We start from the raw sequence: 20,061 nt of genomic DNA on the forward strand, positions 1-20,061 counted from the left end.
GAATATTGCGTGCAATTCTGGTCTCCTTCCTATTGGAAAGATGTTGTGAAACTTGAAAGGGTTCAGAAAAGATTTACCAAGGATGTTGCCAGGTTTGGAGAATCTGAGCTAGAGGGAGAGGCTGAACAGGCTGGGGCTATTTTGGGTGACCTTATAGAGGTTTACAAAATTATGAGGGGCATGGATAGGATAAATAGACAAAGTCTTTTCCCTGAGGTCGGGGAGTCTAGAAGTAGAGGGCATAGGTTTAGGGTGAGATATAAGAGAGACCGAAGGGGCAACTTTTTCAAGCAGAGGGTGGTACGTGTATGGAATGAGCTGCCAGAGGATGTGGTGGAGGCTGGTACAATTGTACCATTTAAGAGGCATTTGGATATGTATATGAATAGGAAAGGTTTGGAGGGATATGGGCCGGGTGCTGGCAGGTGGGACTAGATTGGGTTGGGATATCTGGTCAGCATGGACGGGTCTGTTTCCATGCTGTACATCTCTATGACTCTGAGTGTATGTGTTTTGTCCATAGCTGGGGCTGTGAATGCCAAACCTTGACATTAAATGTTTAAACTATTCCTGCCTTGATCTTTCTATATTTTTCCAATGAAGCTTGACTCAATTTCTAGGAATGGCACCTCATACTTCCATTTGGTGGATTGGAGAACCCTGGTGTACATGATAATTCCATTAACTTCAGACATTAACCATATTTTCTCTATAGAGGTGTACCAGCAGTTCTAGGGATTGGGAAGGACCCCACCTATACACTGCAAACAAAACGTTTGCAAGCTTAGTCTTGGCCTGCCTTTTTCATCCACCAGGATTCACTCAGCCTTGACAACTTTCATGCATTTCCGCTGCACTTAGCTATCCTGGTTTAATCATTCACACATTTAGTCTGTCTCATTATTTCTCTCTGCCTATTGTTACATCATGGAGTCAAGCATCCAAACCAAATCAACTTTTCTACTTCTATTCGTAACATAATAAAATTAAAATTGTTAAAGACCCTCAGAATTGACCACAATGCTTCCTAACCAGACTTTCTGAATACCTGTAACCAATCCCAGAGTCTGTGAATAAGCAATTCCAGACACTGTTTTTTAGCTTAACAAAAGAATTAAAATGGTTCAGAAAGAATTTACAAGGATGTTGTAGGGTTGGAGGGTTTGAGCTTCCAGGAGTGGCTGAATAGGCTGGGGCTATTTTCCCTGGAGGACCACAGGCTGAGGGGTGACCTTACAAAAGTTTATAAAATTATAAAGAACGTGGATAGGGTGAATAGCCACGGTGTTTTTCCCAGGGTAAGCAAGTCCAAAGCTCGAGGGCATATGTTTAAGCTAACAGGGGAAAGATATAAAAAGGACCCGAGCGTCAATTTTTTTCACATAGAGGGTGAGCTGCCAGAGGAAGTGGCGGAAGCTAGTACAATTAGAACTTTTAAAAAGCATCTGATTGGGTACATGAATAGGAAGGGCTGAGTGTGATTTGGGCCAAATGCTGGCAAACGGGACTAGATTAATTTAGGATATCGATTTGACATGGATGAGTTGGACCTAATGATCAATTTCCGTGCTGTACAACTACATGACTCAGTAATTTATTAACTGTTGTAACTTTAACAGAGCAAAATTAAACAAAGTAACCTATTTGATGTCTATATTTAAACGGAACAACATTTGCGTTCAGCTCCACTCACACAAAAGACAGACATACATGGTTAAGGGATAAATAAGAAAATAACAAAACTGCTTGTTTGTTAATTTAAAAAAAACAGCTGTTGCCCACAGTACAAAGGTATTTTTCAGCTCACAGTTTTCTCACTTCACAGTTCAAAACTGACGAGTTGGACTGAAGGGTCTGTTTCTGTGCTTTACATCTCTATGACTATGATAAAAAAAATTAAATAATGAAAAATCAGTAAGAGTTCTAACACTGTGTCCTTCCTGTTGTGCTTTCTCTAGTCATTTAACCATTGTTTTCTATCCAATTTAAATTTTTTTTTGTTCTGCTTGATTTCTCTTTTCCTCACTTCACTCCATCACCGTCTTCCCCTTCATGATAAGGTGTTAATCTGTAATACATTCTAGTTAATAGGAGTTCTATCTGAAGTAGTCATCTTTCTCCAAAAGGTGCCACCTTATCTGCTGAGCATTACCAGCAGTTTTGCGTTCCATGTAGAAGTGGCATTCAGCTAGTACATAATTCAGTGAACCCTAGCAAATTCTTACTTCTTAATTTAGGGAATTGATTCAAGACTAGGGGGCATTTTTAAGATGAGAGAGAAAAGTTTTTAAAAGGTCAAGAGGGGCTCAACCAATTCACCAATCACTTCTGATCACCTTGCAGCCTCCTCCTACTCTCCGATCATCTCACAGCTCCCTTCCGCTCTGATTTGTCCTAATTGTTCACTGTACCTGCATGCTAACGTTTGTGCACTTTGCACAAGCACATCCAATGGACATCACCATCTACAGGTCTTACGTTCTGTAGGGTGTTTAATTTGAGTTTAGTCCTTTTAGGTTTCTCCAGTACTTTTTCTCCACTGATATAAATTACCCCAACTTCCTCAGTCTTTTTCGTACTTGAGTTATGCTCTACTTATCATAGAATCCCTACAGTGTGGAAGCAGGCCATTTGGCCCATGAAGTCCACAGTGACACTCTGAAGAGTAGTCCATCCAGTCCCCTGCAATCGACATGGCTAATCCACCTAACTTACACATCTTTGGACTTTGGGAACAGAACAGAGCAACTGGAGTAAATCCACAGGGAGAACATGCAAACTCCACACAGTCACCTGAGGGTGGAATTAAATTCGGGTGTCTAGCACTGTAAGGCAGCAGTGCTAACCACTGAGCCACTGTGCCAGCCAATGCCACACTTTTGGAATGGAACTTCTTTCTTGGGCTGTGAAGATTGAGGACATATTTTTCCATATTTTTGCCATTCCCTTAGTCTTCACAATTTTTGTCTCTCCTTCCACGGACCAAAAATTCATTTAGTTTGCTCGCTTTCTATACTTGTAAAAGCTTTCATAATGCAAGATCAAAATTTTGATCATATGGAAAACTGCAGAGCTAGAATCACAAACTGACTAGGCTTCAATCAAAAAAAAATGAAATTCTTTAAAGATCTAAATATTGAGGAATACATTAGCATCAAAGACCAATATGTAACACAATAAATATTTTGCAAAAATAAAAGTGCTGTTGTACTTTTCATCACTGTCATTATAGTGACTTCAGAAGCATTTTCAGACATAAAATGCAAAAAGTGGTATGTTGAAAACCAGGTGTTTTAAAAAGATGTTCAAACCCATTATTGTGTTAGTAATGTTTGTTCAACACATCTTTTTCTTGACACTGTTATAATTTCTTTCTTCTGACAAAAATAGAGGTTGATGAACAACTCTTCAATTCATGGAGTGATAGAATTACAGCAGCATTTAAGAGAATAACTGGAAGACACACACACACACACACACACACACACAGTGGACCTTTCATATCCAGTATACAGAAACCACATGTAATGAAACTTCATATATTGAAAGGCACATTTTGCATGAGTTTAAATTATGCTACAACCTCAATAATGCATATATTCCTCTAAAGGCTGCTTTAATGATAATCCATTTCTATACAGCATGGGTATCCTGACAAATAAAAAATCAAAGCTAAAGTCCAGTAATAGCATGACTCAATGCATGACATAATCCTTTTTTGGAATCAAAATGCAATGACAGTTCAAAAATTGCTTGCCATTTACAGTTTTTGGAGGAGCTGCTGATTATTATTAGTCAAGAATCCCTATTAACCTTCATAGCATGGCTGTGACTAAAAAAAACAGCAAACAATATTACGTCATTTTCTAATTATTCTGTAAATATACTTGATTGACTCAAAACAAATGATAAAGGTTTAAGAAACCTACAGATTAAAATTCTTCAGACTGCAGAATTATCCATTGTTTTGCCAAGACTAAAAAAAAACAACCTTTGATCGTTTCAAGCAAATGGTTTAAAATAAAAGCACAAAGGTACCCCAAATTAACAAACTGTTATCTGCCTTTCATCTCTAAATATTAGACACATCTTTCAGCTCTGAATTCCTGTGACTTTCAGACAGCATGCCACTGGAATATCAGTAACAAAATAGAGAACATATACATTGAAATAGTATTTGAAGCAAAAAACCAAGGAGTTTAAATTACCTGTATATTGTACAAGGAACATCCCCAATCACTGCTTAATGACTACAATGCACTTTCTCTATTCCATTTACTGTGAAAACAGCTGCCCAACCCAAGCTCTTTGTATGCTCCTAAATTCCTCAATACCAGACAATCAACGAGTTAACTGCAAGCACAGGCTAAGAGATCCAAGTAATACCAGCACACAAAAGGGAAGCAATGAAAATTACAGGAACCTTCAGCGCACAGGCTAGAATTGGCTTTTCTGATCCAGTGCTGCATGTGTCATCGTCTGTCTTGAGTGACAGTTAAGAGCTGCCTTGTTCAGGGGGAAGGAAGGGCAGGTGGGAAAGCAATTAGCACTCTGCTCATCTGTGAATTCATAAGGGATTTCAGACATCAATGCCTTGAGAAGCAGTATGCACACAGCAAATCAGGAGCACATAATTTGCATGCCTGCAAAGAGCTCCTTCAAACGAACACCAAGGGTGGCAAATCAAAACAACTTAGATAAACACAAGGCTACATTGCATTGACTTAATGAAGACTGAGAAAGATGTTGAAACCCACAACATTCACACTAAATCAAAGTGCTTTCAGTTAACGACATAATGCAAAGTTTATCGAAATTACTTGGAGTTCAATATCAAAAGATAGATTTTTTTCCTTGACGCAGTAATTGGTTAATTGATTCAGACAATATTTTCAAATACATCAGCTAATGGATTTCAGCCGATATGTCACTGTTTCTTTTCCTTCTTAAAGTGACAGCATTGATCTTTGTATTCAATTGGAATACAGAGAGAAAGTGAGGGCTGCAGATGTTGGAGATCAGAGCTGAAAATGTGTTGCTGGAAAAGCGCAGCAGGTCAGGCAGCATCCAACGAACAGGAGAATCGACGTTTTGGGCATAAGCCCTTCTTCATTCAATGACTTCACAATCATTTTTTCTCATGGCTTAAAGATCACTGACAATATTTTAGTGTCATCCAAGTGAAAATTTGTTTGTATCTTCAGTAACAAATTCCAAATAAACAATTTGGTCAAACGTAGGACATAGAAATAACAAAAGACAAAGCCTGAAGAAGGGCTTATGCTCGAAACGTCGATTCTCCTGTTCGTTGGATGCTGCCTGACCTGCTGCGCTTTTCCAGCAACACATTTTCAGCTTCAATTGGAATAGAGTCAAAAACCAGAACTGAACAATTATTCCCACTTATTGTGATTCCCATAAAATAATACTCAAAAAAATAATATTTTTGGGGTGAGGATGGGGTAAAAAAAACAAGCAGAGGCTTTATAACTAAATCAGATTCCATTTAATATGTAACAGCTGAATATCAGAATAAACAATTAAATGTTTACGAACTGGATCCTGAAACTGATGACATCCAAACTATTTTAAAACACACACTAAATAGTTGATGGCCTAACTTCTTAAAAAATGAAAGCTCAAGACCCATGACAATTATTCCTCAATTGATAGGAGCAGCTGCGTTTAACAGTTGTCAGTGTAGCAATGCTTAGATTAGATTAGATTAGATTACGTAGTGTGGAAACAGGCCCTTCGGCCCAACAAGTCCACACCGACCCGCCGAAGTAGATTTCAAGTAGAAATGCCCATCTAAAGCTGAGAAATGGTACAAAATATCAAACTCATTATACTTAAACTGTAGCATCTGCTGATTAATGATGAAGCAGAATCAACAGCTGCTATACAGAATTTGGTCCATGTGGCTCAATGAATTGATTAAGCAGTGGGGGAAAACCACTTTAAATTTTAAAAATAGTATTATAAAAATAACAATTGGTAAAAACCTATGTTCAAAAATATTCTCATACAATTCAATTAAAATTCTAGTTTAACAATGTAAAACAAATAAGACTTCCTCCCAATATTTCAAACCTTTTTTCTAAAATTCATAAATTAAATATTTAATTCACCTTACCAAAAAATTATTTCTTGAGCTACAACTATTTTCAGAATAATTTTAGAATCTGTAATCCAATGCACACTGCATAAAAAGGAAAATTTTATTAATACTGGATAGATACTTCAATGCATTGGTACCAGGATACGTAGCAGAATTGCAATTAAGCTGCAAGAGTCTCACTGGATATTTGTTCTGTGCTACAGTAGAACAGGGCCAGTAAGAATCCCTCACCAGAGGTTCTTCTACAATAAATGAATGATTAAAAAAGTGAATGCCATGCTTTTTCTCATGCTGCAACTTTTAAGACTTCACAATCATTTTTTCTCATGGCTTAAAGATCACTGACAATATTTTAGTGTCTTCCAAGTGAAAATTTGTTTGTATCTTCAGTAACAAATTCCAAATAAACAATTTGGTCAAACGTAGGACATAGAAATAACAAAAGACAATAATTTTGGCCTCATCAGCTGCAGCCTTTGATCTGCACATGATGCACCAATTCCATTGGGCTGGCATGAAATGATGCTGATGGCTGAAGAGACCAATGTGTGAAAGGCAGGTTATACCATATGCCACAGATAAGGTGTTTATTTTGGTATTTTGTTGGGTTCAGTATTAGAGTTGACTCTCAGATTGAAAAATATTACCTAATTTTTCACCTGCTTAACACTGCTCCATTTAAAAGCAAGTATCAAGTGGAGACAGCTAGTTAGCTCACTGAATGTTTCCACAGTTTGCATCATTTGTTAATATTTCAATTCCCAATCTAGTTAATTTCATATGGACCAGTCTCAATACCTTTTCAAAGATGCACAATATAAGCAGACAACATAAAAACAAAAATGCAGGAGAATGGGCGGAAGAGTACCAGATGGAGTTTAATTTGGATAAATGATAGGTATTGCATTTTGGTAAAATAAACAAAGACAAGACTTATATGATTAAAAGTAATGCCTTGAGTAGCATTGTAGAACAGAGAGACTGAGGGACTCAGTATCAATTCTTTGAAGTTTGCATCACATCGATAGGGTGGTTAAGATGACATTTAGCATGTCTGCCTTCATTGCTCACACTATTGAGTATAGGAATTAAGATGTTATGTTAGGGTTGTAAAGGATGTTTGTGAGGCCTCTTCTGGAGTATTATGTTATGGGAAGGATATTATTAAGCTGGGGAGGGATCAGAAAACATTTATCAGCATATTGCTGTGAATGGAGAGTTTGAGTTCGAAGAGGAGACTGGATAAGAGGAGACTTTTTTCACTAGAGCTTAGAAGATTAAGCGGTGATCTTACAGAGGTTTATAAACTAATGAGGGGTATAGAGAAGAACAGCAGGTAGCTTTTCCCTAGGGTGGGAGATTTCAAGATTACGGGGCATATTTTTAAGGTGAGAGGAGAGATATTTAAAAAAGACACGAGAGACTATTTTTTTTCTCTTTCCAGAGTGGCTTGTGTGTGGAATGAAATGCCAGAGGAAGTTGTGGATGTGGATATGGTTACAATGTTTAAAAGAGATTTAGGTAAGTACATGAATAAGAGGGGTAGGGTGTAGGTTTGCTCGCTAAGCTGTAGGTTTGATATCCAGATGTTTCATTACCTGGCTAGGTAACATCATCAGTGGCGACCTCCAAGTGAAGCGAAGCTGTTGTCTCCTGCTTTCTATTTATAGGTTTGTCCTGGATGGGGTTCGTGGGGTTTGTAGTGATGTCATTTCCTGTTCATTTTCTGAGGGGCTGATAGATGGCATCTAGATCTGTGAATTTGTTTATGGCATTGTGGTTGGAGTGCCAGCCCTCTAGGAATTCTCTGGCATGTCTTTGCTTAGCCTGTCCCAGGACAAATGTGCTATCCCAGTCAAAATGGTGGTTTTTTTCATCCGTGTGTTGGGCTAGGAGGGAGAGAGGGTCATGTCTTTTTGTGGCTAGCTGGCGTTTGTGTATCCTGGTGTCTAACTTTCTTCCTGTTTGTCCTACGTAGTGTTTGTGGCACACCAGCTAGCCACAAAAAGACACGACCATCTCTCCCTCCTAGACCTACACACGGATGATAAAAACCACCATTTCGACTGGGACAACACATTTATCCTGGGACATGCCAAAGACATGCCAGAGAATTCCTAGAGGCCTGGCACTCCAACCACAACGCCATAAACAAATACATAGATTTATATGCCATCTATCAACCCCTCAGAAAACGAACAGGAAATGACATCACCACAAACCCCAGGAACCCCATCCAGGAGAAAGATATAAATAGAAAGCAGGAGACAACAGCTTTGCTTCACTTGGAGGTCGCCACTGATGATGTTACCTAGCCAGGTAATGAAATGTCTGGATATCAAACCTACAACTCAGCGAGCAAACCTACACCCTAAACCTCAACCTGAGCTACAAACCTTGCACATGAATAAGAAATTATTGGAGGGATATGGGCCAAGTGCAGACAGATGGGACTGATTTAGTTTGAGATTACGGTCGGCATCAACTGGTTGGACCAAAGGGTTTGCTTCTGTGCTGTATGACTCTGACTTTGAGAAACTCAGGAGTTGTCACAGCATCTGAGAAAAAAGGTAGAAATGTGATTAATTTTATGCTATAGAAAAAGGAACAAGAAGATGGTGGAGCAGAATGGAAGATTGTGGAAAAGTTAGAGGTTGAGGAAAATTAGACACCAGAAGTGTCAAGAATAAATGCAAAGGGAGTGGTAATATAACAGCAGAAATAGAAGCAGATTGAGGAAATTAGGCCATTTGAGGCTACTCTGCCATTCAATAAGATCAAGGGTGATCTGATCTGGGCCCAGGTCCAATTTTCTAACTGTCACCCGATAACATTACACCAAAAAAAATCTGTCCAACTCAACAAAGAATATGTCTAATGACCAAGGCTCTGAGGTAATGAATTTCAAAAATTAATGACTGTCAGGGTAGATTTTCTTCTTCCCTTTGTTAAGTTCTTTTTTCTGAGATTCCTTACACACTTGATGCAACTGCAAATGCCAACTTCTGTGAACAACCACCAAATTTATTAAACACAGTACAGTACAAGCTTTCTGGAGGAATCTTTAACACATACCTTGCAGGACTTACAGGGTCATGGCAAAAGCTCTCCTTGAACAAAAGAAATAATCCTTCCTTTATACAAAATCTTTACATCACAGTTAGTAATGCCCACAAGATAACCCTCAGCTATTCCCGCACAGTCGCATGTCGCATGCCACTCAAGATATAATGCAGTGATCACCTCACCTCCAGAAGTAATGTAATGCAAATCATCCCTTAATGGACAGATCTGGTGTGAGTTGTATTTTTCTTTAAACTACAGGGAGTAGTCAGAATTCCAACTGTGATGTTCTTATTGATTTTGAATAGGTGATAATGACAACGTAAATCATCCCCGAATGGCAAGGGATGGGAATGTAAACCTCCCAAATTCCATCACCTGTAAGGCAAAGACACACCACTCTATCCTCGGGGCATTCAATTTCTTGCAGGTGAGCAGGGTAAATTAACTCAACATCTGTTCTTATTTTATTATTGCATGATAACCACCGAGATGGCACTACTACCTTCTCAAGAATCTTGCTGCCAATACTTAAGTAAGTTATTAACAAACAACATGCAATGATTATAACAAAAAAAGTTACTAGTCCACACAGTAGATAGAACCTGCAAGATCCTCCCACGTGGGAAAAAAAAGCGTTCATCAGTAAAATTCTTAAATCCACAGTCCTTTGTGACCACTCCATCAAGTGGAAACGAGCCAGTTATCCAAAATCTCCTTCAGTAAATGCCAACCTGAAAACAAAATCCAGTCTGTCCTTCAACATCACTATGGAGAAATTTGAACTTTCAGATAAGGACAGTTAAATGCTTCACAAAACTGACAAGACATCCATCCTTGCAGAGATGCTTCAGATGGAGGATACCAGCGCAGTGCAGTGCAGCAACTGCAACTGCAGGCTAGGTGAATGCAGCATTCTTTGCTGCTTCTGCTCCTGCTCTGCTTTTAAATGTAACAAAGCCAACTGGCTGTTGTGATATTAGCTTGATCAGTGCACATTCATATCCCTTAAATGATTGAAAGACAAGTTAAGCTCATGTGGTTTAATATCCATAGAAAAGCTTACAGACCACCTCTTCACTGTTGTTGGCTTCTTCACATTTCATGCTCATAACTGGGGAGCTGACTCAATCTGTTGGATCAGGTAGTGGAGGGGTGGGCAGTGGTCCGAAGGCATGCTTTAACTGTGAATGGAGAAACTCTGGAGACGATGTTAACTGCTGAAAATATCTTTGCATTTCCTCGCTCATTCCTTCCTTGCCAGGGTGAGTATCAGAATGAAGACAGTCACACACGTAACTATGTTAAATCGTCTGTCTATTTCAACATTCTCAGTCATCTTGAGGTCTGTTACTCTGTTCACCAGTATCTGTTTTTTTACAGGCCATAAACTTCTAAATTGTACTGTCTAAACAATTCGGCCATTGATAAACAACAATCAATGGTCATAAAATCAAACTTCCTAAATAAGAAAGCAGGAATTAGTGGTTACAGACCAGTAACTGTATGACTTTGGTCGAGACCAACATTCTTTGAATTTACAACATGAAGGGGGCCAATGAAGTCTTCACAATAATTAACAGACCTGGTTTCTTTTCTCTAAAAGCTGTTCTTTTCTCAAGGATACTGTGCTCTTGGTTTCTTTTTCAGAGCGGTAATAAACCGCTCTTGGTGCCAATTAGTCTGGTTTGGTACAGAGATTATAGGTTATTGAGGGCCTCTTAGTGGGCGGCACGGTGGCACAGTGGTTAGCACTGCTGCTTCACAGCGCCAGAGATCCGGGTTCAATTCCCACCTCAAGCGACTGACTGTGTGGAGTTTGCACATTCTCCCCGTGTCTGCGTGGGTTTCCTCCGAGTGCTCCGGTTTCCTTCCACAGTCCAAAGATGTGCAGGTCAGGTGAATTGGCCATGCTAAATTGCCCGTAGTGTTAGGTAAGGGGTAGATGTAGGAGTATGGGTGGGTTGCGCTTCGGCGGGTCGGTGTGGACTTGTTGGGCCGAAGGGCCTGTTTCCACACTATAAGTAATCTAACCTTTGTTTATATGTAAACAGATCAGATATCAGGCCACAGTGGTCATGTTTTTGAAGAGACCTGTATATGAAAGGGGAGTGGTCAGCTCTCTAGCTGAGCAGTTTAGTTCAGTCCAGAACTAATTGGGAGTTCAACAGTGAGCTGTGTGGAAACAAACTCTCGCTTTCTTTCTCTGCCTTCTAACTTCAACCCGTAAGCACCTGTTCCATTCATTTATACTGGTTTCTCAGGGGATTCGCTTATTCGGACTGTTGTGTGTATTCGGAACAGCATAATTAAGTCTAGTTTGGATAGACTGAGTCCTGTCGGGGTTCTTTATTCTGTTCCTGTGTTTCATTATGTAATTTTTGCAAATAAACTTTTGTCTGTTTTTAACCTGGTAGTCAACCTCACTAATCTACTCTGAGTAATTTTCACTGTACACTTAACAAAACAAATGGCAAAGTTATGGTCTGGCCTGCCTACCTAAGAATGTTTTGAGTGGTCTGGCTTAGTTCATAACACAACTCAGCCTCAAGTTCTAATATTCTCTAAAATCTTAGCAAACCATCAAAATTAAAATGTGCATTTTTTTTTGTGAAAACTCTGCATAAAAAAATCAAAGATATTTTAATACAATACTCTCATCTGGCTAGAGCATGACCACTGACAATTGTTTTTGAAACAGGCATTGCAGAATTTTAAACAAATCAGGGGCTCAAGATCCTCAATCAATTTGTTTTAAGGTTACAAGTTTGATCATTTTTAAAAGGACATAATGTGGTATAATATTAATATAAAACAAAGTCTGCCCTACTACATAGCCTACAAAACACACTGAATCGAGATCATGATTCAACTAAGGCAAAACAGTCACTTAAAAAGGATTTTCTGAACCAGTATTTTAATCAACCAAAATATTTAAACATCAAACATTCTCAGCATGGCACAATTTACATTGAAATTCTTTATCGACCCAAGTATTAGTACAACCTTAATTTCAGTGTTTCTCATGTTGTTTTGCATCATCTAGATGAAATTATACTGATAAAAAGAGAAAACTCTCGCAGCGCAGCAGACCACACAGCGCCATAGTCCATGCCACTCCCCTGCCCCAGAAAGACTCGCAGACTCAAGTCCACAGCCCAGAAACTGAGACTCTCACAACAAAAACCTGGACAAAGCTTCCCCAGTAGATAACGTACTTCACTGTTGGAATCTGGGTGGACCGGCTCCACTGTCTCCCCCTTTCCCCCCATGTTGTCCGAAAAGTAATTCTAAGGGGAGGTGTGGGGGATAAAGGTGATAACTTTAAGTAGTACCAAATTGTGTTTTGAAGTTCCTGATTTCTAACTATTTTTTATGCTCCAGCGCCTCAAACCTCATGTCTGTAGTACTCCAAACTCCTTTTTACCTCGGGGACTTTAACCCCCTTTCTCACTTGACTTCTCACAGGGACTCGAACCCCAATTAAACCCCAGGAAACTCAAACCTCAATTATAACCCAGGAGACTCGGACCCCGTATCCGTCGAAGCAACACTCAGACACAGTATGGCTCTACCTTCTTTACCTTTAGTCCAAGCCATAGAGAGAGCGCGATCGCCCATGTACACAAGACATGTGTTCGCAGTCTTCTCTCGAACAGCAGATTCTTAAGGAATTATACAGTCGCTTACAGGAGCAGCGTCCAAATAAGGCAACATCTATATTGATTGGGTGACCATTACAAAAAAGCAAGCATCAACAGTAAAGATTAAGCCATCTGCCATTACACAATAGCTGTTCCTCACCTCATTAACTGGCATTACACAATAGCTGTTCTTCACCTCATTAACTGGTATTACATAATGGATGTTCTTCACCATGTTAAACCACTACCCTTGCCTCCACACCTCATTGTCTACTGCAAGTTATTATCTGGCCAAGTCATACTAGCTGAGCCTTTGTCCCGCAACTGTAAACTTAACTTTCTCCCTACCTGCTCATACACATTCTCACCTTCAGCCTTGTGGAAGTCATCTTATTTTGAAACCATTATCCCAGTTCTAGATAAACCCAAGAGGAAAAGTATCCTCTTAGCATCTTACCCTGTTGGAATTTAGAAGAATGAAAGTTGACCTTATGAATACAAATAACAAAAGGGATTTTATCAAGTACAGACAAAAACTTTTCTCAAATGACAATCTGGTGAGCCTTTTCAGAACTGCCCCAAAGGAAAGTACAATCTCTCCTTTAAATATGGCCAAAACTACATACAATTCTCTGGATATGATCTTACAAATGTCCAGTATAGTTCTAGCAAGACTTGCCCATTTTTAGACTCCATTGCCCTTGCAATAAAGGCTAACCTTTCATTTGCCTTCATAAATCACTTCCTGTAGTTGAATGTTAACTTTTAAGCGATTCATGTACAAGGACATGGTGATCCTCCAATAATACAGAATTCTGCCATCTCTCCCAATTTAGCTTTGTGCTATTTTTACATTCTTCCCAACTGGACAACCTCACAGTATTCCACATGATATTCCATTTTTCCAAAATTTTGCCCAATCACCTAATGCATCTAAGTTCCTCTGGAGACTTTATCCCTTTAGAAACAAGCATGCAGCTTTTTAAATGGCTTTGGTAACCTGTGACACAATGTTTAGTGATTTGCATATTTATTCTCAGATTGCTTTGCACCTTTACCCCATCATTCTTGTCCCTTCCAAATAACTAATCTTGTCACCAAAATGTTTACATTTATTATATTGAAATTCACTTGACAATTATTTGCCCCTTTGGAAGCTTAATATCTCGTAACTTGTTATAGCACTCATCAGTATTGACTATCACCCTCTAATTTGGTGCTAAGAGGAAAACTAAAAATTGTGCTTTAATTCCAAAGTCCAAAAGGTAAATGTCAATTGTGAACAGCAATGATACTTGTCGAACATGACTTCCCATCATTTCCCAATCTGAATAGCTACCCTTTTACCACTCAATTTTCTGAACCAGCTAGCAATCTATTCTCCCACTTGTTTCCAGACTCTTGTCTTCTTCTGAGTTTTATTTATTTGACTATTATGTGGCAACCTTATTGAAGGCCTTTTGAAATTTCAGGTAAATTACATCTACCATATTACAATTATATATTCTATTACCTCTGAAAGGTTTAGTCAAGATATTCCCTTTTGACAGCCATGCCTACAATGCCAGTTGCACAAAGCATCCCATTCTGTAGAACTGAAAGGTCTTTGAACTCAATTCATTGTGTTGATCCTACAAACCACATATATATGAGCTCTAATTCTCAGAAGAACCAATATTTTACATAAATGAAATGAGATGCATTTGTAACAAGCTATTTTACCTTTGGATAATCAGCACACTCTTCCAGGCAGACCTGAATAATTACAAATTTTATTTAAAAATAGTGAGGCCATTTTTAGCTTATGAGGTATGAATGCTTTGTAAAGCGGAGGCAACTTTAATGTTAAGTAACTTTAACTTGTGACATATTAGATAAGAAATTTGAAAGAATGGAAAGGAAGTTAAACTAAGATTAATGAAAAGTGGCTCATATTCACTGTCTTGCATTCAGGGATTCATTTTGAATTCAGCAATGAACTAAGTTTAAAGAGGGTGAACCAGAAGACATAAATGTAACACAAGATGTTTTTTATGTTGTAACACTAAAATCATTATCCGCCATGTCAACAGTCTCTTCTGATTGCCATTGTAAAACAAGTCTTTTCCTCCCAGCAGTCCGATGGGACTGTTTCAATTTTACCAAATGCATTCAACATCACAGTCCTGTGCAAACCTGTCCTGTCCACTTTGAATCAAAAACAGACTTTTCGGGTGAAACATGAGTTACTTGCACTAATTACAATTTAGCACATTGTACTTATTAGAGGCAAAAAAAACCAGATGAGGTGGTATCTTTTCAGCACACCTTTCACTTTAAGCTTGACTTCAGCTTCCAGTTTTCTCTTCTCCACTCAACTTCCTATTCCAATAACTGTCAACTAAAGTTAGAGGAAAACCCTTCTAACTAGGCAGTCCTGAATTCAACAATTTCAAATCATAACTACTTGTCCCATTTTGCCAAAAAGCAGCTGTTAGTAATTATTCTGCTCAAATTTTCTGCTCAAAAACTCCTTTATGTTTCTTTTTGCCCATTACCTTTTGACTTTCAACATAATTCTTATTGTCATTTCATGTCTTCCATCCTAACAAATCCATCCTTTTGTCCTTCAACTTCATTCCCTTCTCCCACCTCCCCCTGATATTACTTACTGAAAACTTGCCACATCGGGCGGCACAGTGGCACAGTGGTTAGCACTGTTGCCTCACAGCACCAGAGACCTGGGTTCAATTCCCGCCTCAAGCGACTGACTGTGTGGAGTTTGCACGTTCTCCCTGAGTCTGCGTGGGTTTCCTCCGGGTGCTCCGGTTTCCTCCCACAGTCCAAAGATGTGCAGGTCAGGTGAATTGGCCATGCTAAATTGCCCGTAGTGTTAGGTATAGGGGTAAATATAGGGGTATGGGTGGGTTGCGCTTCGGCAGGTCGGTGTGGACTTGTTGGGCCGAAGGGCCTGTTTCCACACTGTAATGTAATCTAATCTAATCTCTAAACTTTTCCAGAATCAAAGATCAGCAACCTGACACATTAATTGCTTCTTTCCAGAGATGCTGTTCAACCTTAGCATTTGGAGCATTTTCTGTATTAATTGACATTTCCACAAATGTCCATTTTACTTATGACATACAACAGCTGTTCAAACATTGGGCTGACTTGTAAGCTTCCATTTTAAATGTTTACAATTCCATTTTCAATGTCAAACGTTAACTTAAAAAAGCATCACTCTGAATCATAATGCACTGAGCAAAACTGTGGATAGGAAATCCATGCTATTTGCAAAGTTTCTACACTGTCTAATGTGCACATACTCAGAAATTCCTTTGGAAGAATATTTACCGGGCATTCGACGGCATCTACGGTCATTATGTTGTTCCATGTAGTATCCAAGCTGCCTGGAACAATTCTCTTAACAGTCAATAAGTTCCCTGTTTAAAAAAAAACAAATCAAATTTGAAATTACCTGCTAAAGAGCATATGTGGAAATGACCTGAGTGAAGATATTACTGGATAACATTTTGCCACTTCTACATCAACACAACTGCGACGCAAATGAACAGGTAAATCACATTTGGTCGATAATTTACTATTGCAGAATATCTCAAGATATCTACCATTTGTGCAAATTCCCTGATCATTTAGGTTTTCAATTTCACGTAAGCAAATGTATTATATCGTAACAGGGTACTTAGGCTGAAATAGTTTGACTTTACTGTGGTGATATTAGCTTTGCGAGACAAACACAGCATTTTACAGCACTGATACACTGAGTGAGACAATAGGATGCTAGTTTCATGATGTTAACAGCTGAGGCCAAACCTTGGACAACAACTTGTTATTCCCATACATATCTACATATTCAAACTCAGCTGACATCACCTTCATGCATAAATAAAATCAAGCAAAAATGCCCTTGCCATTATTCTCACAGGGAATTGATTATTGCATAGACCATCGTTAATGATTTTTTAAAAAAAATCAAAATGATTCATATAATCCATAAGATTATCTCTATTAAGGTCACACTTCAACTTGGATTACATCAAACAGTGAAGAAGGGCTCATGCCCGAAACGTCGATTCTCCTGCTCCTTGGATGCTGCCTGACCTGCTGCGCTTTTCCAGCAACACATTTTCAGCTTACATCAAACAGTCCCTAACCTCACAAGCAGTAATGTTTGAAGTAATGGTGAACACTGAGCTGCTCCACTGAAGTCCAGTTTTTGAAACATAGGTGTCCAAAATCAGCTGATGTGATTAAAAAGAGAAAAGCTGGTCATTACCTTCAGTATTGGTAAAATTTGATATACCAGAAATATTCAGTAATACAGGCTTCTATAATTTATCGATCAGTTGTTTATATTGCTGATTAGGGCAGCACATTGCAATTGTAAAAGCAGAATGATCAGCGCTTTTCAATACATCTCTAATTATCCAAATTATAAATACATAAACTAATTTTGGGAATTATATGTTGTTTTATGGTTAAAAAAAGCTATAGATTTTTGACTTCCATCATTTGATTTTTAATATATGGCAGCGCCAGTATTGGACTGGGGTGGACAAAGTCAAAAAGTCATACAACACCAGGTTATATAGTCCAACAGGTTTGTTTGAAATCACAAGCTTTCAAAGTGCTGCTCTTTCATCTAGTGAAGTCACCTGACGAAGGATCAGCTTTCTGATTTCAAATAAACATGGTATTGTGTGACTTCTGACTTTGATTTTTAATACGTGGGAATTCTCAGACTAAAATGGCTTTGATAAAGGAAAACACTGACTTAGGATGGGCACAATGCTCAACTGATCAGTTTGAGCAAAGCTTAAATGAAACCATCAATAAACAAGACTCAGTGTGAACTGAAATTAACATGTCAAAGTGACAGAAATCAATCAAGCAGACCTGTATCACCTGCTTGATTTAACCTTTCTAAATTTTCACATACTGGAATGAAACATCTGGCTCCAGATAATTTATCTTAGAAAAACAAAGAAGCCAGACATGGAAATACACAAATGAACTATACTTTGAACAAATGCTCAAGTGAAAAGAATGATAGATTAATTACACTAACGAACTAGAAAGCATGCTCCCTCTCTCTTGCCATTTACTTCGTCACTTGAAAGGTAATGCCCGGTATAAAGCAAATCAGAGAAACATGCATTCATGGAAAATTCAAAAGATATCTTCAAATTTTATCACTGCTAAGGATTCAGGACATAATTTAAACAGCTGTGATCTCAGGTTAAATCTTACACCTCACAGACTCAAAGAACTTTGTACACAGCGTATTATTGATTTTCCTTTTACACCATATATTCTCTCCACTTTATAGGTGTCTGGGGTGTCAGGAATGAGTAAACCAAGTATTATTTGAAGTCTGATATTCTTGCATGCCAAAAAGAACTGAAAATATTTGCTGTAGAGAACTGAGGGGGGTGAAAAGTGGAGCCAATTCATGCCTCTTTTACAGATCGTAACACTGTATTTTTGAAAAATGATTGGTTTTAAAATGTAAAAATGTTAGAACATAAACCATGGTTTAACTAATTGAAAACAATTCTGTTATGATAAAAAATATTATGATTATTAAATCAAAACAGTTGTGTGATGTAGATATGCAGTTACATAATGAACCTTTTATGACTTTATTTTGTTTATGTTACTTGATTTATTAAAGGCTTTCAAGAAAAATGTTTGCTCATTTTTGGCACCAGACTACAGTGTTTCAATTGGAAGTGTACACTCCTGTGAGAAGGAAGCTTATGCGTTTAAATACCACTCTAAAAACACTTCAGCATATATCCAGGTTTATATCTCATCAGCAGTGCACTGTTGAAAGACCCAGCTTTCAAATGAGACACTAAATGGAGGATCATCTTCCATTAGGATTTCATCATACATGAGCAGGTACATAGGAAACAATCATCTGACAACCAACATTACTAAAACAGATTACCCCATTGTCTGTAGTACCTTGCTTGGCATTCAATGCCTACCACATTTTTCTCATTTCTGCGATTGTGCTTTGTGGGCAAGGCCTTCATTTATTGCATATCCCTAACTGTCGTTGAACAGGTGGTCACGAACTGCTCTCGAAATCTTTTGGATGTAGGAATGCCCACATGTGCAGTTACAGAGAAAGTTCCACTGATAGTGAAGGAATGATAATATAGTGATAATAATTCCAAGACAGAATGGTGAGAGACTTCGAGGGATCTTGCTATTGGGTTAGGGTTACAATGCATCAGTTGCTCTTGTCTATTCTGAGCTAGCGATCAGAGGTCTGATTGCATTACGACAGTACGTCTTCTAGATGGTAAGAACTGTTGATGTTGTGTGCTGGTGGTGAAGGAAGTGAATGCAGAAGGTGGATTAAAATGCCAAGAGGGCTGCTTTGTTCAGAATGGCATTGAACCTCATGAAATATATTAGAGCAGCACTGACATATGCCTGGTGGACGGTGGACAGCTATTGAGGAGTTAAAATGTGAGCTACCCGCCACAGAATTTCCAGTTTTGACCTGCTCTTGGTGCTACGGTATTTATTTGGCTGATCTAATTCAGTTTCTGTTCAATGGAAATCAAAGGATATTTATAGTGGAGAAATCATTTATGGGAACACCTAAAATCAACGGATAATGGTTAGAATTTTATGTTTTGGAGATATCATTACCTGACAATTGTGTGGCATCAATCTTATTTGCCACCCGCATCAGCCTACACCTGGATATCTTCCAGATTGCCATGAACATATACTACTTTAATATTTGAGGAGTTACGAATGGTATTCAAAGTGGTACTAACAACAACAAATATCCCCAGCTATGACCTTATGATCAAAGAATGAAATTAATCAAGTAGCTGATTACAATTTGGCCTAGGATACTACCATTACAAATTCCTTAAGTCATCTCCTGGAACCACAAGCTCCAACAACTAACAATCATCTTTCTTTATGCTAGATTTGACTCCATACATCAGAGAACTTTCCTCAGTTTCCAATAATGTCAATTTTGATAGGTATACTCAGTCAAATGCTGCCTTGACGTCAAGGGCAATTACACTAACTTTATCTCTCGAATTTAGCTCTTTTGACCACGTATTGATCAAAATAATGAGGTTAGGGGTTGAGTGCCAGTGAGCAGGTCATTACAGAGCAAGAGTGCTTGATAACATTGCATGGATAGGGTGAACAGCCAATGTCCTTTTCCAGGACAGTGGAGTCCAAAGATAGAGC

At 38.5% G+C, this 20,061-nt stretch overlaps 1 protein-coding gene across 4 annotated transcripts in view; it reads right to left on the bottom strand.

Annotated features, from left to right (window-relative positions):
• Positions 1–20,061, bottom strand: part of enox2 (ecto-NOX disulfide-thiol exchanger 2) — a 213,247-nt gene that overhangs the window by 126,111 nt on the left and 67,075 nt on the right. Inside the window, exon 2 of one of the 4 annotated variants that reach the window (XM_043704632.1) lies at positions 16,162–16,250. The exons of 1 other annotated variant lie outside the window; for it this stretch is intronic. In XM_043704632.1, coding sequence (XP_043560567.1) covers positions 16,162–16,201 — 40 coding nt within the window. In that variant the 5' untranslated portion in view covers positions 16,202–16,250. Of the gene's footprint in view, positions 1–4,208; positions 4,367–4,423; positions 4,485–16,161; positions 16,251–20,061 lie in introns of those variants that run through there. 2 more of the 4 variants (XM_043704631.1, XM_043704633.1) reach the window with 2 other exon arrangements.

This window comes from Chiloscyllium plagiosum, chromosome 15, assembly GCF_004010195.1.
Source record: "Chiloscyllium plagiosum isolate BGI_BamShark_2017 chromosome 15, ASM401019v2, whole genome shotgun sequence".
NCBI lineage: Eukaryota > Metazoa > Chordata > Chondrichthyes > Orectolobiformes > Hemiscylliidae > Chiloscyllium > Chiloscyllium plagiosum.